The sequence below is a fragment of the Dromiciops gliroides genome, chromosome 2 (genome assembly GCF_019393635.1).
Source record: "Dromiciops gliroides isolate mDroGli1 chromosome 2, mDroGli1.pri, whole genome shotgun sequence".
Classification (NCBI taxonomy): domain Eukaryota; kingdom Metazoa; phylum Chordata; class Mammalia; order Microbiotheria; family Microbiotheriidae; genus Dromiciops; species Dromiciops gliroides.
This window is the reverse complement of record NC_057862.1, coordinates 78565850-78583931: the sequence shown is the minus strand read 5'-3', so window position 1 is coordinate 78583931 and position 18082 is coordinate 78565850. Positions and strand designations below refer to the sequence as shown.

The 18082-nt window shown below is 41.5% G+C and overlaps 1 protein-coding gene across 6 annotated transcripts in view; it reads right to left on the bottom strand.

Moving 5' to 3' along the window:
* The window catches only part of ALDH18A1 (aldehyde dehydrogenase 18 family member A1), a 62751-nt gene extending 46159 nt beyond the window's left edge, over positions 1-16592 (bottom strand). For 5 of the 6 annotated variants that reach the window (XM_043989489.1, XM_043989490.1, XM_043989491.1 and 2 more), the window contains exons 1-2: positions 16462-16592; positions 3529-3663 (exon numbers count right to left, since the gene is read on the bottom strand). In XM_043989489.1, coding sequence (XP_043845424.1) covers positions 3529-3619 — 91 coding nt within the window. In that variant the 5' untranslated portion in view covers positions 3620-3663; positions 16462-16592. The remainder of the gene's footprint in view (positions 1-3528; positions 3664-16461) is intronic. The other variant, XM_043989493.1, reaches the window with a different exon arrangement.
* Between the last annotated feature and the right edge of the window lie 1490 nt (positions 16593-18082).

Sequence of the window (18082 nt, the reverse complement as noted above, 5' to 3'; positions counted from 1 at the left end):
GAAGCTCAGTTATGGACATTTTGAGTTGGAGGTGCCAGTAGGCTATCCAGGTTGGTTATGTCTAGCATTTAGTTGGAAATGTAGGATTGGAATGTATGAAAAAGATTATGGGTAGAAATATAATTTTAAGGGGATTGGCTGAATAGTTACAATGATTTTATGGAATATTATTATGCTATAAGAAATGACAAGCAGGATGATTTCAGAAAAACCCAGGAAGACTTATATGAACTGATTCAAGGTGAAGTAAACAGAGCCAGGAGATTGTTGTACACAGTAACAGCAATATTACACAAAGATCAATTACAAATGACTGAGCTATTCTGAGCAATACAATGATCCAAGACAATTCCAAAGAACTTATAATGAAAAATGCTATCTATCTCCAGAGAAAGAACTGAGGGAGTCTGAATGCAGATTAAATAATAGTTTTGTGGGGTTTTTTGTTACTTTATTTTTCTTGGTTTCTTGTTTGTTTTTCTGGTCTGTTTTCTTTTAATTTTTTTTTTTTTGGTGGGGCAATAAGGGTTAAGTGACTTGCCCAGGGTCACATAGCTAGTAAGTGTCAAGTGTCTGAGGACGGATTTGAACTCAAGTCCTCCTGAATCCAGGGCCAGTACTTTATCCACTGCACCACCTAGCTGCCCCCTGGTCTGTTTTCTTTTGCAACATGGCCAATATGGAAATATGTTTTGCACGACTTCACACTATATCAAATTGTCTGCCTTCCCAAGGAGCGGGGAGGGAGAGAATTCAGAACTCAAAATTTTTAAAAACACATGTTAATTTTTTTTTACATGTAATTGAGAAAAAAACAAATGACACAAAAAAAGAAATATAGCTTTGGGGAATCATATGCATGAGGTAATAACTGAATCTACTGGGAGTAAATAAGATCACTAAGGGAGAAACTGCAGAGAAAGAAAAGAACTTAGAACAGAACTTCTGGACACTCACCCATAGGGAGACAGAAAGAAGATAATGAATCATTAATTAGGGTGAAGAAGTAAGGAAATGAGGAAAACAAGAAGAAAGCAGTATCATAGAAGCCAAACCAGGAGAAAGCATCCAAGATGAAGGGCTGGTCAACAGGGTTGATACTGATAAAAGGTCAAGAGGGATAAAGACTAAGAAAAGGTCATTAGATTTAGCATTTAAGAGGTCAGTGATGAGAGTGGTAGGAAGGATGTCAAATTATAAAGCTTTGTAAGGGTTAATGAATATAAACTATTCAGCAAAAAAGGGAGAAGAGATATACAATAGCTTGAAGAGATGGCAGGGGCAAGGGAAGGAATTTTTTAAGGAGAAGGATAAAGGAAGTACAGATGATTAGCCTGTTTGCCCATAAAAAGGGACTAAAGATGACAGTGGAAAAGAAAATGATTGATAGAGTAAGCTCCCAAAGGAAACAGGAGGGGATAAAATAAAAAGACTCCCGTGAAGAGGTTAGCTTTCTCAAGAAAGGACAATCTTATCCTCTGAGAGTACAGCAAACAAGAAAGGATGGGAGAAAACGCAGCGGGGTTTTACAAATGTAGTATGGGAAATAAATGAGTTCATGATAGATGGTGGAGGCAGTTTGTATTAGAAAAACAAATCTAGGCATTTTGGTGAACTCCCTGGTTCATGTTAAACTTGCCTAGTTCTTTTTTTTGTTTGTTTGTTTGTTTGTTTTTCGGGGCAATGGGGGTTAAGTGACTTGCCCAAGGTAAGTGTCAAGTGTCTGAGGCCGGATTTGAACTCAGGAACTCCTGAATCCAGGGCCGGTGCTTTATCCACTGCGCCACCTAGCCGCCCCTTTGCCTAGTTCTTATGAACTCATGTTAGCTATTGCTCCTGGTTCTTTCCCCACCATGGCCTGAGTCTGTATCACAGGAACGAGGCATCTTTAGCCAAAAGAGAAGATTCGGGGGGGGATATGATACCTCAGTATTTGATACTAAGGGCAAGATACATACCTAAGAGTCTGAAGGACTGGCCTAATAGGGCTTCCATTGCAGAGAGCAGAAGCCAGAGCAATCGGTAAGCACTGCAGAGCAAATGCGGGCTCGACATCAGGAAAAACGTCCTAACAATTAGGACCACTGAAAAAGTCAGAAGTCTCCTAGTCCAACCTCCCCCACCCCGCAAAAGGTAGTGGGTTCCCTTATCTGAGGTCTCCAAGCACAGGGCGGATGATCACTTGTTGTGTACGTCACAGGGAGACTCCTTTAGGCTGTGAGTTTGCCTAGATGGCCACAGAGGCACCTTCCAACTCAAATTATGTCATTCGATGAATCCAAAGGGAGCTATGACAGCTAAGAGACAAATTAAACCCTGGGTTTCATGAAGATCACATGGCGGCTTCTGGAGAGGAGGGACTTTTAGTCTCACTACACTTGCCATCAGTGTTCTCAAGAATAGCTGGAATTGGGGCAGCTAGGTGGCGCAGTGAATAGAGCACCGGCCCTGGAGTCAGGAGGACCTGAGTTCAAATCTGGCCTCAGACACTTAACACTTACTAGCTGTGTGACCCTGGGCAAGTCACTTAACCCCCATTGCCCCACAAAAAAAAAAACAAAAGAATAGCTAGAATACTGGGCTCTGTTCTGAATAGTAGAGTTCAGGACGCCCATTGATAAGCCAGCATCAGAAGGGCAATGAGGACAGTGAAGGACTTTCAGTCTATACCGTATCAGGGCGGGGCATGAAGAAACTAGAGATATTTAGAAGAGACACCATATCTGTGGTCAGGCATCTGAAGGCTGTCATATGGAATATGGATTAATCTTGTTCTGTTTGGCTGCAGGAGGGAAAAACCAGGACCAATTGTTGAAAGTCAGAAAAGGGTGAATTCATGGTTGAGATAAAGGAAAATTTCCTAACTATTAGTGCTGTCCATAGGTAGACTAGGCTGACTCAAGAGAGAGAGCATCTCCTTCACTGAAGAGATCCAAAGAAAAGGCAAAATGACTGTTTATCAGGTAAGTTGTAGTGGGAATTCTTTTTGTGGTGTGGGTTTGAACTATGTGGTTGGTAGAGTCCCTTCCAATTTGAATAAAATTCTGTGGCCCTTTAGATCAAAGATTCTTAAACTGTAAGGAAACTGAATGTGGGGGTCACAAAACATTTGACAGTAGTAAAAATTATGCATACCTATTTTATATACCTATATACCGGGGTTGCATAAAAATATCTCAGGAGAAAAGGGGTCGTGAGTGGAAAAAGTTTAAGAAGCCCTGCTGGGGATAACTTCAGTCTTCTCAGTGAAGTAGAAGGCAGGTCATCCACTCATAGAAGGCCCAAAACAGAGCCTTAGGGATGAGAGAAGTGTTAGAGAAAGGAGTGTGGAGAAGCTCTTGTGGGAAATCTGACAGGGAGTCCATCAGAAATGAAGAAAAGGAACAGAAATAGAGAAGGGAGAAGGTCTTTAGAAGTCACATTCAAAGGTGACAGATTCTCCTTTCCTCTGCATTCCCCCACCAGCCCCACTTCTTCAGTCCCTCTTTCCCTGAATCCCTCACCTGACTCTGAGGTTAAGATACATACGTGGTCTGGAGACAGCTGTGGACTGGATCCAGGAGAGGCGACAATGACTGAAGGGCCGAAAGCCAGAGCTGCTAATGATGTGACTCAACATTCTGAGAGGCTTGGACTGATCAAAGTTATCTGCAGATTCTATTTCTTTTAGACAAAGAAAATGAAAAACAAAAGTTTGTTATAGGTTGTTGCCTCCTCCTAAGCCTCTTAATGGGACAAGCATCTCATCCTGCTGCTTCACTCCCCGCCATACCAGAGATCAGTACTTGAGGTGTTAGAGATGAGTAAGAATGAATCAGATATTTATACACCTATACCTCACTTCTGGATCCCACCCCAATAGGCAAATTCAGGTTAAAGAATGATGAAATCATAAAAGTAGAACTGAGAGGTTATCCAGTTCAGCCCAAACCTGAAGCATGACAGTGATATCATGACAAAAGATATCAATAAAAATAAGACTAAAAAGAAATTGTAGGCAATCATAAAAATAAAAAAATCAAGGATGGGCAGGAATTCACTAAGCAGGAAGAGGAATACCATGGGGATGAGAAGGGTGAAAGTGTTGGGGTGTATATAAAAGACAGTATATAGTGTGGCTACAGCATCGAGTATCCAGAGGACAGGAAGCAGAAGAAAAGGCTAGGGCCTTTTGGTGGCACCCAACTATAAAGGGTTTTGAATACTAGACAATGGAATTTTAATTTTACTCTATCACTAATAGGGAAGATTTTTAATTAGAGGAGTAACACCACCATTTGGTGATATACAAGAAGACTAGCATGGCAGCAACAAGAAAGATGGACAGATGGAGAAAAGGAGAATGTAAAGATAGGAAAATCTAAAGAGCCTCCAAATATAAGCAGACAGAAGACAGTGTCATTGTCATTTTCATACATCAAATACTGGGTATTAAGATGGTATTTACCATTCCACTACCATCAATGAAAAGAATATAGATAGCCATAAAAATACCCAACTCTTTCACATATAATTGGTGTCCTTCTACCTACACTTACAAATGTTTGGTCCTCGTCTGGCTGAATCTCACACCAAACTTTCCACCAGGTAATTTTCCCTTTAAAGGCTTTTCAGTATGACAGAAGATGAGTCCTCTTGCTGCTCCATAAGGTTTTACACATGACCTTGCACTCTTCAGTCTGTGTTGCCCTTGGATGTCAAGTGGTTCCATTTGGCAAAAAGATAAACTGCTCACTGAGGTGGATTCTTGGCTCCATCTACCTCCTTACAATGGTGACTGTTTTTTTTATCTGTTAAACTTCCTTAGGAAGCATTATTTTCTTTTCTGCGTCAGCAGTTGATTAAACATGCTAGGGTGAAGGTGTCATAACCAGTCTCTTCTCACTTTTATTCTGTCTTCTAATCTGGTATTGGTCGTGTCATTCGCCCAACCTAGTTAATGATCTGACTGAATAGAGCCTCCTGATTCTGAGGTGATTCACCATAATATTAACATCTTACATCTAGGATGACACAATCAATTTCATTTTTGGCCATATTTGTGCTTGCCATGATAAAGTCATACAACTGACTATCAAGAGCATATTCATTGGTATGTAGGCTCTAGGCTTTTGGATGGCCTTTCAATTCTTGATCCCCAACGTCACTGACATTTTGAGTACCATCTTCCCTTCACCTTTACATCAAAACCGCCAAGCACAGAAAGGCACATGCTGACTTGGTTAAAGGGATCTTTCTCTACTAACTCATGTTCTGTGATAGATCTAGGTACATGTACTCCTCCAATTGTCTTCTTTTTGATTTATTTGGCTTTTGCTGTCATGAACCAGGCAAAACAAGATAACCAAGAATATTGAAAATGTACTTCTTATTGATGTTGGGAAAATGAAAAAACACATTTCTGTGAGCTACCCTTATTTATGTCTTCTGCAACTTCTTTATGTCTTCTGGCTTCTTTTATAAAGAGAATGTCAATATCCATGGGGTTGAATTTCTCCAAGAACACTCATTCACTGGACAAAAGACCCATAGAATAGCAACAGTTTTCAGCCTGTCTGCAAATTGTGGCTCTTGGCATGCCCTGCCCCCCATAGCTAACACTCCACTCTTCTCACTGCATAAGTGAAAGGGATAGGCAAGACTGAGGGCCATGTGCACTGTGGTCAAAACATTTATCACTTAAACAGCTAACTTAATGGGGATAAAGCTCTCCTCACTTAGCCAGGTTGGTGCTCAGACAACAAACAGTCTGTACCAGAAATGGGCTCAAAAACTCTCCAGATTGTTTATGAAATATAAAATGGATAATTTTGATTATATTAAATTTAAAAGGTTTTGCACAAACAAAACCAATGCAACCAAAATTATAAAGAAGGAAAACAGAAAACTGGGTGGAAAATTTTTAGCAAATATCTCTGATAAAGGCCTTATTTCTTAAATATATAGAGGACGGAATCAAATTTATAAGAATATAAACCATCATCCAACTGACAAGTGGCCAAAGGATAGAAACAGACAGTTTTTAGATGAATAAATGAAAGCTATCTATAACCATATGAAAAAAAATACTCTAAATCACCATCGATTAGAGAAATATACATTAAAACAACTCTGAGCTACCACTCCATGCCTATTCCCTTTGATCCACTACTAGGTCTGTATCCCAAAGAGATTTTTTAAAAAGGGTATAAGGGGAAACAACCTATTTGTACAAAGGTATTTATAGCAGCTCTTTTTATGGTGGCAAAGAATTGGGAAAGAACTAGGGGAATCTGGAATGTAGATGGAAGTGTGCATTTCCTTCCTTATGACTTATATGGAAATGTTTTCTGTAACTGCACATGTATAACCTTTATCAGACTGCTTACCATCTCAGAGAGCCAAAGGGTGGGAGGGAGAGAATTTGAACTCAAGACGTTTTTAAAAGGAATGTTAAAAATTGCTTTTACATTTCATTGGGGAAAAAATAAAGTCTGGGAAGTTCCCCCATCCTGTGATCATGCTGGAGATGACTCAGTAGAGTCTAAGCTCCTTAAAGGCAGGGAGAGTTTAAGTTTCTGCCTTCACAGCCAAGGACAATGCCCGACACACTGTAGGCATTTTGATAAATGCTTGTTGACATGCACAAAATGCATCATTACAAAAACAAAACCAAAAAAACCCTTCTCCAATGTCATTTTCCCCATAACAAATGCGAGAAAATAATTATTAATAATGAATTTCTTGGGGACCCAGAGAGACTCAGTTTTAGTCCCTGTCTATCTGCTACAACTTCCTGCCCCATCTCTTCTCACCAATTCCAATTCCACTGAATGACTTCTTGCCCTGATCAAGCTTTCTCAGGCCACTTTGTTTATTCTCTTACACTCCCATTTACACTTCTATATGTACAGGTCAGGGGTCTCTCAGAAGACAGTAAATTCCTTGAAGGCAAGAGATGTTCATTTTTTTATTCCCAGTGCTGGCATACTGCCTTGCTATAGAAGCATTTAATAATAAATGTATGGACTGAAACAAGGTTAAAAAAACAGGTGGAGGGGGCAGCTAGGTGGCGCAGTGGATAAAGCACCGGCCCTGGACTCAGGAAGACCTGAGTTCAAATCCGGCCTCAGACACTTGACACTTACTAGCTGTGTGACCTTGGGCAAGTCACTTAACCCCTATTGCCCCGCAAAAAAAACCCAAAAAACAAAACAAAACAAACAAAACAAAACAAAAAAACAGGTGGAGATCTTTTAAAAATCTAGAAACATAAGAAACAGTGTGCTAGGTGATAAAATCTTCTGGGAGAGTGTTTAATGAGCTCCACGAGGGCTTTGAAAACAATATCTTCAGTAATCATTAAAAGTGGATTGGATATATTCAACCATTCTGCACAGCAATCTGGAAGTCTGCCCAAAGGGATATAAAACTGGGTATACCCTTTGATCTAGCAATACCACTACTAAGTCTGTATCCAAAAAGAGAGAAAAATAAAAATGAAAAGGACTTGTATGTACAAAAATATTTATAGCAATTCTTTTCTGTTGGCAAACAACTGGAAATTGGGGAGATGCCCATTAACTGGGGAATGGCTGAACAAATTGTGGCATGTGATTACAATGGAATACTATTGTGCTATAAGACATGATAAGGAGGATGATCCCAGAAAAACTTGGAAAGACTGAGCTGATGCAAATTGAAATGTACTGTGCACTGTAACGATTGGAATGACGCCACCTGCTGGAGACTTACTGTAGAAGAGTTCCACCCATGAAGTGAAGATCTTTGAGGGCAAGACCAGGAGTCTTTTCTTTGGCATCAGGAAGTGACGTTGGGTAGTGGGAGGAAGAAGGAAGAGAGTAGCGCTCGGTCTGACGCTCTTTCCTTTGGACTCTGGTGGAGAGCGGAGCTAGAAATGTGCTCTCCCTTTAATAGATAGGAATCTAGGCCTTTCTCCCTCTTTGCCAAATTCTTATTCTCCTTAATAAATGCTTAAAAGTCTAACTCTTGCTAAAGCTTATAATTTATTGGCGACCACTCATTAGATATTTTAGACAGACTAGCTAGAATTTTAGCCCTTAACAGCACAAAGTAACAGCAATACTGTTAAGATGATCAGCTGTGAATGACTTAGCTTTTCTCAGCAATACAATGATCCAAGGCAACACTTAAGGACTTAAGCTGAAAAATGCTACCCATTCCCAGAGAAAGAACCGATGGTGTAGAATACAGATTGAAGCATACTTTTCTTATTTTATTTTTCTTGAGGTTTTTTTTGGTCTATATTTTCGTTTGCAACATGACTAATATAGAAATGTTTTGCATGAGTACACATGTATGGCCTATAGTGAATTGCTTGCCTTCTCAATGGGGGTAGGGAGGGAGAGAATTTGGAACTCAAAGTTTTAAAAACAAAAGTTAAAAATTGTTTTTACACGTAATTGGGGAAAAATGAAAAACTAACCAAAAAAGGGGGAAAAGTGAATTGGAAAATATGCTTTAGTTAGATGTTCTGTGCCTACAGCACAGATGACTTCCACCATTTTTGAGAATCTAGGTGTACAGGGGGTAGCTAGGTGGCACAGTGGATAAAGCACCGGCCCTGAATTCAGGAGGACCTGAGCTCAAATTTGACCTCAGAAACTTGACACTTACTATCTGTGTGACCCTGGGCAAATCACTTAACCTTCACTGCCCCACAAAAAACCAAAACAAAACAAAAAAGAGAGAGAGAATCAAACAGGGCAAAACTTCAGTTTTCAAAAAGTTAAGGAAGGAAAAACTGAAGTCTGGGGAAGCAAGGAAGTCTCAAACATTCAGAGAAGTCGGGGTTCTCCAATTGTACATATGGTTCTACACAAAGAACACATACATACCAGTACCCTCGTGGACCACAATCTGAGGACAGGAGATAACCTCTGTTCTATTTTTACACTTCTGAATGAGTATGGGGAGATAAGGGTCAGCAAAAATGTGCTGAGACCCTGAGAAGGAAGGGCACAGCTGGGAGAGATGGAACAGCCACTTAAGACAAAGTTGACCTAACACTAAAAGGTACATTCCTATAAATTCAATTCCTTGTAGCTTCACTGTCATGAGCATTTTAAAATAGATACTATTAGTAAATGTGTCACTGTTTTCCAAATAAACTCTACTCTGAAAAACTGGAAATGACACAAATGCCTAACAGATGAATCTCTAAGCAAACTATAGTGTACTGACAGCAGAGAATACTATCTGGTTATTAAAAATTTGAGAATTATGTGACTGTGAAATTATTAATAAGCAGCACACAACAAAAAAAATATGTATGTTCTTATTACAACTATGTAAATTTATTTACATACATTAATAATGAGTGAAAGAATTATTAGTGGTGAATATTGAGTTTTATACATTTACTTTCCATAAACTTCACAATAACAATATCAAATATGAGGATCTCATTCACAATATAATTTAGAAAATAATTTTTGGAAGCAAAAACATATCTATAAAGGAATTTTGAAAGGCTTCCAAATTTATTTTTATCCTAAATTTCTTATAAGGTAGATAACTTTTTAAAAATACTTTTTCTGAAGCTTTAAAATTTCCAGAAATTTTATATCTTTATTCCTCTGCATATAAAGTGCCTGCAGAGTTTTCCCTTCAGTCATGGGAGTAGATTTTTGCTGAATCTTACATAATTTCTCACCTTGTCCTTTTTGGGAAAGCATGGCTTACATTTACAAGACATTTCATTAGTACTAAGGGGCTAAGACTTTCACCAAGTCCCTTCAGGAACTTCTATTTACCCCATACATGACCCCCATATACCCTGACAAGATCTCCTTTTCACTTTTACTGAGTATTTTTTTTTTTTTTAGTGAGGCAATTGGGGTTAAGTGACTTGCCCAGGGTCACACAGCTAATAAGTGTTAAGTGTCTGAGGCCGGATTTGAACTCCGGTACTCCTGAATCCAGGGCCAGTGCTTTATCCACTGTGCCATCTAGCCGCCCCTACTGAGTATTTTTTAAGATCCTTCTATAATAAATCTTTGATAAGGCTAATTAAGATTTCAACCTGAGGTTACACACCAATTCCCTATTTAAAAAATAACCTTTTCAGCTATGGGACTATTTGACCCAGTAATACCACTACTAGGTCTGTATCCCAAAGAGATCATAAAAAAGGGAAAAGGACCCACATGTACAAAAATATTTCTAATAGCTCTCTTTGTGGTGGCAAAGAATTGGAAATTGAGGGAATGCCAATCAATTGGGAAATGGCTGAACAAGTTGTGGTATATAAATATAATGGAATACTACTGTGCTGTAAGAAACGATGAGCAGGAGGAGGATTTCAGAAAAACCTGGAAGGGCTTAAGTAGACTGATGAAGTGAGCAGAACCAGGAGAACATTGTACACAGTAACAGAAACATTGTTCGATGATCAACTGTGATAGACTTAACTCTTCTCAGCAATCCAATGATCCAAGACAACTCCAAAGGACTCATGATAGAAAATGTTCTCCACATCCAGAAAAAAAACAAAACAACCTGTGGCTTCTCAATGCAGATTGAACCATATAGTTTCTACTTTTTGGCTGGGTTTTTTCACCTTTTTTAAGGTTTTTCCCTTTCGTTCTGATTCTTCTTTCACAACATGACTAATGAAGAAATATGTTTAATGTGATTTTACATATATAACCTACCTCAGACTGCTTTCTGTCTTGGGGAGGGGGGAGGGAAGGAGAAAAATTTGGAACTAAAAATCTTATGAAAACAAATGCTGAAAACAATCTTTACGTGTAACTGGAAAATAATAAAATACTTTTATGATTTTAAACAAAAAATAACCTTTTCTCTTCTTTTTGTTTGTCCTTCCTTGAAAGGCAGACTGTACCTAGCTGCTGCTAAGGAGTTTTGTTGTTGCTGTTGTTATTGTTGTTAGAGGGGGAGGGAGAAAGGTTAGTTCCTAGAAGCAAAACAAGCATGTTTTCAAGCCCTAGCTCACATGGCTGCAAACTGTTCTTAGTTCAAAAATGTATGATTCTCTAATTAAAATACTGCATACTTGCTAACCAGTTGAGCTAAATGATTTAAGCACAGGGGAAAAGTGCATGAGCAATGAGTCAAAATGGACTGAAAAAATTCTTTAAGTAACTGTCCTTTCCCTCCATATCAGAGCTGCTTCCCATAACCATAACTTAGTAGACCAACAACAGCCTGGGCATTTTAGGCATCTTCTCTCTAGGTTACATAAGCCGATGCTTCTCCTGCTTCCCAACCCTTGTACTGGGTCACATCAGTGGAGCGACAAGACATAAACTGAGTTTCAAAGGCTTTTCACAGGTGCTGAGGCTCCTTGATACTGCCCTCTTTGGCTTTCTTCCTCCATCCTCCGCCCCTTCTCTCTACTTCAGAAGTACATTCATTCTACAGGATATCGTTTTTATCTTTGTGCCTTCAGGACCTAGCCCAATACCTGGCACAGACAAGTTCAACAAATTCCATGCTTGTTGTTAGTGAAGTAGACTCTCATCGACTACCCTGGACCCATGGCAAAAGACAAGAGGCGACTCAACAAAGGCCACCCATATCTCAGCTTGAACGGAAAACCAGAATCTATCTGTGTGTCTTCCTTGGTGATGAAACTGAAGCTTTTTTCCAACTTGTAGCTGGTTCTGCTGCCTAAAATTTACTCGGTGCCTGAGATACAGATCTTCAAGAGTATGGAGAACTTTAGTTTCTAAGTTAATTCATCTTTTGCTCTGCTCTTAGCTCACATCAGTCCCCTCATCTGGAACATATCCCCACTGGTTCCATCAACTGAAATCCTATGGGATCGAATGCCACCTACTTCAGGAAGTCTTCCCTGAGTCACCTGTCCTATTTCCACACCCACGTCAGGATCTTTCCTTCTAGGCTCTCGCTGTGACTGCTTTGTACTTTTTGATACCACATTTTTGTCTGAAATAGGTTTCTATCTTATTTTTTCCCAGATATTTGAGAGTAGGGAAACATATCTTATTCATATTCTTCTTCCCACCTCTAAATAGTTATTTTACAGACAGGAAAAGAATGTATTCTTTAACTTTTACAGTGTGGTACAACCACTGAATTTTGTTGCCTTTCCATATTGACTATTAATTTTTTTTCTTTCTTTGCTCTTCATATGCACACAAGTCTTCTCATATTTCTCTTAATTTTTTATATTAATTATTCCATATAGTGCATCAAAATGTTCTTCTCTTTACTACCATTTTTGCATTTGGCAAATCTTTTAACCTCTCCAGGCCCAAGTTACCTGATTTGCAAAGTTAGGGAGTTGGCCTACATCTCTAAGACCCCTTCTAATTCTAAATCAATTAATAAATATTAAGCACCTACTATGTGTCATGCACTATATTAAACAAAAAGAGGCAAAACACAGTTCCTGTCCTCAAGGAGTTTACAATATAATGGGGAAAACAACATGCAAATACACACACACACACACACACACACAGAGGAAGCAACATACATGATAAAATAGGAAATAATTGAGAGGGAAGACCCTGGAATAAAGACGAATGGGTTCAAATCCTGCCTCAGACGCTTGACACTTAACTAGCTGTGTGACCCTGGGCAAGTCACTTAACCCTCACTGCCCCACCAAAAAAAAAGAGGAATGGAGGAAGGATTCCCATTAAAGATTGGCTTTTAGTTGGACCTTATCCTTAACTATTTTAAGCCCTTATTATCTCCCACCAGATAACCATAACATTCCAGTAGGTCATTTAGTCCCAAACTTCCCTCTCTAATCCATCCTACATCACACACATTGCCAGGCTAATTTTCCTAAAACAGTATTTTCTTCATGCCATTCGCCTGCTCAAGAACCTATAACTGCTACTTACTGCTTACTGCCTCAAGTTTAAACTCCTCAGACTAATTTTTAAAGCCCTCTATAATCTAGTCTCACTGTAAATATCGAATTTCCTTCTTAACAGGAACACCCCCCCACACTTAATAATTTCAATTTCTCTACTGTTGCTGGCATATTCTATACTTAAACATCCTCTCTACCTCTTTAAATGAAATTCTCTTCCAAGGCCCAGCTCAAATCCATTCCAGGTTGATACTTCCTTATCTTTCCAGCCTAATCTCAGATTGATCCCTTTACACAGGCACTAAACTCTAGCCAAACAGTTCTTCCCAATCCCTGCGTACTCCTTCACCTCCTCAGTGCTCACCCCATTCCTTACACCTAAAAAGCCCCTCCCTCCAAATCTCATCGCCATCTCTTGGAATCCTAACCACATTTCAAATTCCAGCTCTAATACATCAGCTCTCCACAAACCATCCCTGATCTCCCACTCTCAGATGGAAGTTCTTTCTTTCCTCAAGGCAGTTTATTAAACATTGATTATCCAAGAGTGGTATGGCACTGTAGTCCTCCTTGAAGTAGCCAAGGGAAGGAGAACAGACCACTTGCTGGGGATGTCATAGAGGGGCTCCTTGTTCAGGTACAGACTGGTCTAGATGGCTTGTGAAGTCCTTTTCAACACAAAGATTCTGTGACTCAAAAGAAAGACAGACAGACAGACAGAAAGAGAGGAAGGAAGGAAGGAAGACTGTGCTAGTGCACAAAGATACAAAGGCAAACATGCCATCCAGGAGTCTTCAGACCTCTTTGGCTCTTCCATTCTTCATTACAGGGATTGTATGGGAACACATCCTACTGTTCCAAGCCCATCCTAATAGGAAAGCCTCCCTGAGAGCAGAACACCCTATCTGTATGCCCCCACCCCCCTCACCTCAACTGGGTGCTCTCTGCACATGTCAGCTAGCTAATAAGTGGTTGCTGAATGAATTTGAGCTTCATGATAACCCTGCCAGGCAAGACAGGAATTATAACAGCTTTTTTTTTTTTGGATGAAGACATGATTTCATTGGTGAGAGAGTTCCTGGCAACCTCTACCAATTTGAAATACAACTGTTTATTGAAACTGAAATTGGCCATCCTGGTGGCCTGTGGAACAGAGTGCTTCCAGGTATATCAGACCAGGTTACCTGGCTCCAAGGCTGACCCTTCAAGCCACTGACTCAGACTACACTGTTTCTTATTCCCATTTTTCTGGTAAAGACAATAGGCCTTGGCCAATGCCAGCATCTGTTTTGTGTGATTATATATATTTGTGACAAAGGTTGTGTTTTTCTCCCTTTTTCAGAAGGGGAGAAGTGGAAGGGTAAAAAGTACATTTTTATTATTTGAACAAAAGAAAATTACATTAAAAAATGAGCCACGGGGAGCTTCACTACCCAAAGAAAGAAGTCAAGGCCCAGCCAGAAGCTCTCTCTCACCAGCCATTGCTCTTTCTGATGACACACTATGCTCTGACAGACTGAAATCCTGAAATGTCCTCAGTTCAACATAGATATGGTGGCAAGCAAGGAGCTTTAGAAACTGAGCTTGGAGCTGGCCCTTCAGTTTACTGCTGTTGGACAAGTCATCCCACTTTGAGGCCTCAGTCCCCTCAACTGTGAAATGAGAGCATTGTACAAAATGACCTAGCTCTAGCTCTATAAAGGAAGACAAAGTCTCAAGTCTATTTAAAGCAGCTGACTGGTTCCTTGGAACAAAAGGTATTTGCACTCAGTTTAACTTCTAGCAAATAGTTTTTAATATTTTGACTAAGTTGACTATTTCTCAACTCTGCTTTAGGAGTTCAAAACAAAATTACCTTATCTCTGCAATTTAAACAGAGCACTGAACTTCACTCCCAACCTTCTCATAAAAACATTTACTATAAGCTTCATGTTATGGAAAAACCTTTGTGATAAATGTTAACCACCAGAAGAGATTAAAAAAAAACACCCCACAACAAAATGTAGTCAAGAACCTGTCTATTCCTATATGCCACAACTCATTTTCCATGGCTTACTTGCAGTTTCTGCAATAGATCACTACCATCTCCCACCTCCAGACCTTTGTACTTGCTATCTCCCATTCCTGGATTGATATCTGGCCCCTCACCTCTATCTTGGTTTCCCTGACTTCCTCTAAGACTCAATCAATTCAAATCCCATCCACTTCATGGTGTAATTTCCTGCCTCCTCTTCATTCCCCTTAGTGCTTTCTCTTTTTTTACATCTAAAGATATGTGTGTGTGTGTATAGTTTATAACTAGATTTCAATATAACTGGTTTTCTTTGTCAGTCAACATTTTAACATATATAATTTGATAACTATATTTCAACATAATTGGTTTATTTTAGCAACTTTTTAACATATATATATATAACTTTATATATAACTATATTTGAATATAATGGGTTTCCTTTGGCAATGAGTCAACTAGCATTTATTAAGCACCTACTATGTGCCAGGAAATGCCACTCTGAACCAGCCCAGATTTTGTCTGAACACAGAAGCTAAGAAAGTCAAGTTACCTGGTTAGTACTTGGATGGGAGACCCTGAGAATACTGGGTGCTGTAAGAAGAAAGGAAGGAAGGAAGGAGGCAGCTAGATGGATCAGTGGATAGAGCAGTGGGCCTGGAGTCAGGAAGACAGACCTGAGTTCAAATTCGTCATCACTAGCTATGTGACCTTGGGCAAGTCACTCTGCCCAAATCCACTAGAAAAGGAAATGATAAACCACTGCAGTATCTTTGCCAAGAAAACCTCACGGGCAGTATGGTGCACAAGGGTCACGACTTAACAAATGTGCCAGGCTAAATACCGGGGGTACAAAGAAAGTCAGAAGCCAGTGCAGGCTCTCCGTGGTCCAGGGCACCAAAAAGCCAGGCGCTGCTCTACTCTGCAACCATCTTCTTCCTCCTACCAGGCTGTTTCCACGTTGCTGCCCCATCTGGACCTGAGCTCCCAGAGGTCAGGGGCTGCTTCTCACCACTCCCGAATCCCCCGTTCCCAAAGGACCCTCATATTTCAGAAGAATGGATGGGGACCGGGGATGGGAGTGTCACTGACGGATAGACGCCAGGACGAAGGTGAATAAACAGGTCTCCGCAAGGCAGCTGCGGGATGGGCCGAGGCACCCCGGAGGGGGCCGGGGGCGCCTCGGAGGGGAGCCGGCTCCTCCCACTTTGCCCAGCTTCTGCACCATGCTGAGGCAAAGGGCCGCCCCAGAGGAATGGACGAGGCAGAGGCGGGGAGCCAGCGCCGCTTGGGTACCACGGCCCCATCCCCATCCTCCCTCCTCCTCCTGCTCGGGCAGCCGCAGAACCGGGCACCGGGACGCCGGCGTGGGCACACGCCCCAGCCGACGCCCGGAAGCACCCCTCGGCTGCACGTGGGCGCAGCTGCTGCGCCCCCGAACCTTCCCCACCCCCCGGACAGCCTCACATTCTCCCCCCCCACACACACACACACCCACCTCCCCCAACCCTCCCCGCCGCAAGCACGGGGACCGCGGTGCAGAGGATTCCCACGGCGCGACAGGAAGCGCCCCGGCCCAAGCCCGGTTCCCCGTCCCCCTTGGCGGCCCGTTTACCTCCTCCGGCCTCAGGCCGCCTCCTCCGAAGGCTTACAGGATCCCTCCCAGCGCCTGCGACGTCTGCTCAGAGTCCACGTAGAGGCGCGATTCTTAGCGCGCGCCGGCCCGCCCCTCCCCCGGCCACCGACGTCCCTCCGGAGAGGAAGCTTACGCCGGTGGCGCAGGCGAACCGGCGAACGCAGCGTGAGCGGCCACGGCACCGGCGTAAACGGCTTTCGAGAATCTGCCGCGCTCCACGTGGCGGGCTCCGCCCTTTCTCTCCTCCCGCCCCGCCCCCCGCCCCCGCCCTTTCTCTTACTGTAGAGAGACGCTGACTCTGTGTGTACCGCCGGGGTGGCAGGCGCTTTCTTTCCCTGGGTCCAGACGAGCCAATAAAAAGTCTGTCGGCTTCTTGGCATCAGAGCCTTAATGGTCAAAGGAAGGATGCCCAGACACCGGTCTCCTCGTGTCAATGGCCTCGTTCACTTTTTTTCACCAACAGACGATTCCGAGCATATGCATAAAAATCTCTCCTAGTCCCAGGATGGGTTTCGGGAGGCGATCGATCAGTCCACGAATGTGTGTTGAACGCCTAGTATCAATCACCTTCATTTCGCGGGTGGGAAAATCCCAGAACAGAGAGGGAATGCTTTACCCCTGGTTGGCAACACCAGGTTGCTCTACGGTTTCCTTGGGAAACTCATTTCCCAAATTGCTTCTGCACGGCTCAGAAAAGACAATAGACGATGGCACCGTTTTCGGACCCAAAATGCTGTATTTTATCCCTGACTGCGCGATTCTAATGCTATTGCATCAGTCAGTTCCCTAGTTGCCACGCCCCTCCGCAAAAGCATGCATCCACCACAGGGACAAATCTGTATGGTGCAAGGCACTCTAGAAATAGTTACAAATTTCCTCAGTGAGGGCCCTGTCACTCAGGTCATATCTTGATTCTTTGACTCAGACTTTGCTTATGTGGCAAAACCAGGATTCTTCAAGAATCCCCGCTGCCAGCTGTTTGTAGCAAATGTATAGCTCCTCCTGCCCAATTCATAAGCCAAGGAAGAGGGCTCGTCTGTGTTTTTATCTGGGAGGCTTTTTACATTTTACTGGCATCTAGAAAGATGTCTCCTACACAGGAGGTGCTCAACAAATGTTCATTGGATGAAATAGTTAAAAGGGGCTGTCATAAATTTATTGGAAAATCCTCAATCTGGGAGAGTGAAAAAAGTTTAAGGCTTAGAGCTAAAAGCTAGTTTGACAAGTTCCTCCCTGTTAATTCTTTCTCCCCAAATCCTCCCCCTTTCCAACTTCCCTTATTACTTTTGAGGGCACCAACAACCTTCCAATCTCTATTTGGCATTTGGACGGGATTCTGGAAGTCTTTCCATGCAGTCCTGGACTGAGTAAAGCAGTTTATAGCTAATTCTCTTTTTTTTTATGTTTTCATTATTCTTTCTGAAGCATTTTTAGAGCTTTACTGAGCTATTTGTAAGGGATTTAGCATCTCCTCTTGGGCCTAACACATTAATATCTTCCCAGAACTCTCCTCTGTTCATTACCTTTGACCTCTTATCTTTTGGGGTTGAAAAAGATTTTTGCTATTATTTATTTATATTAGTTTATATATCTTGAATAT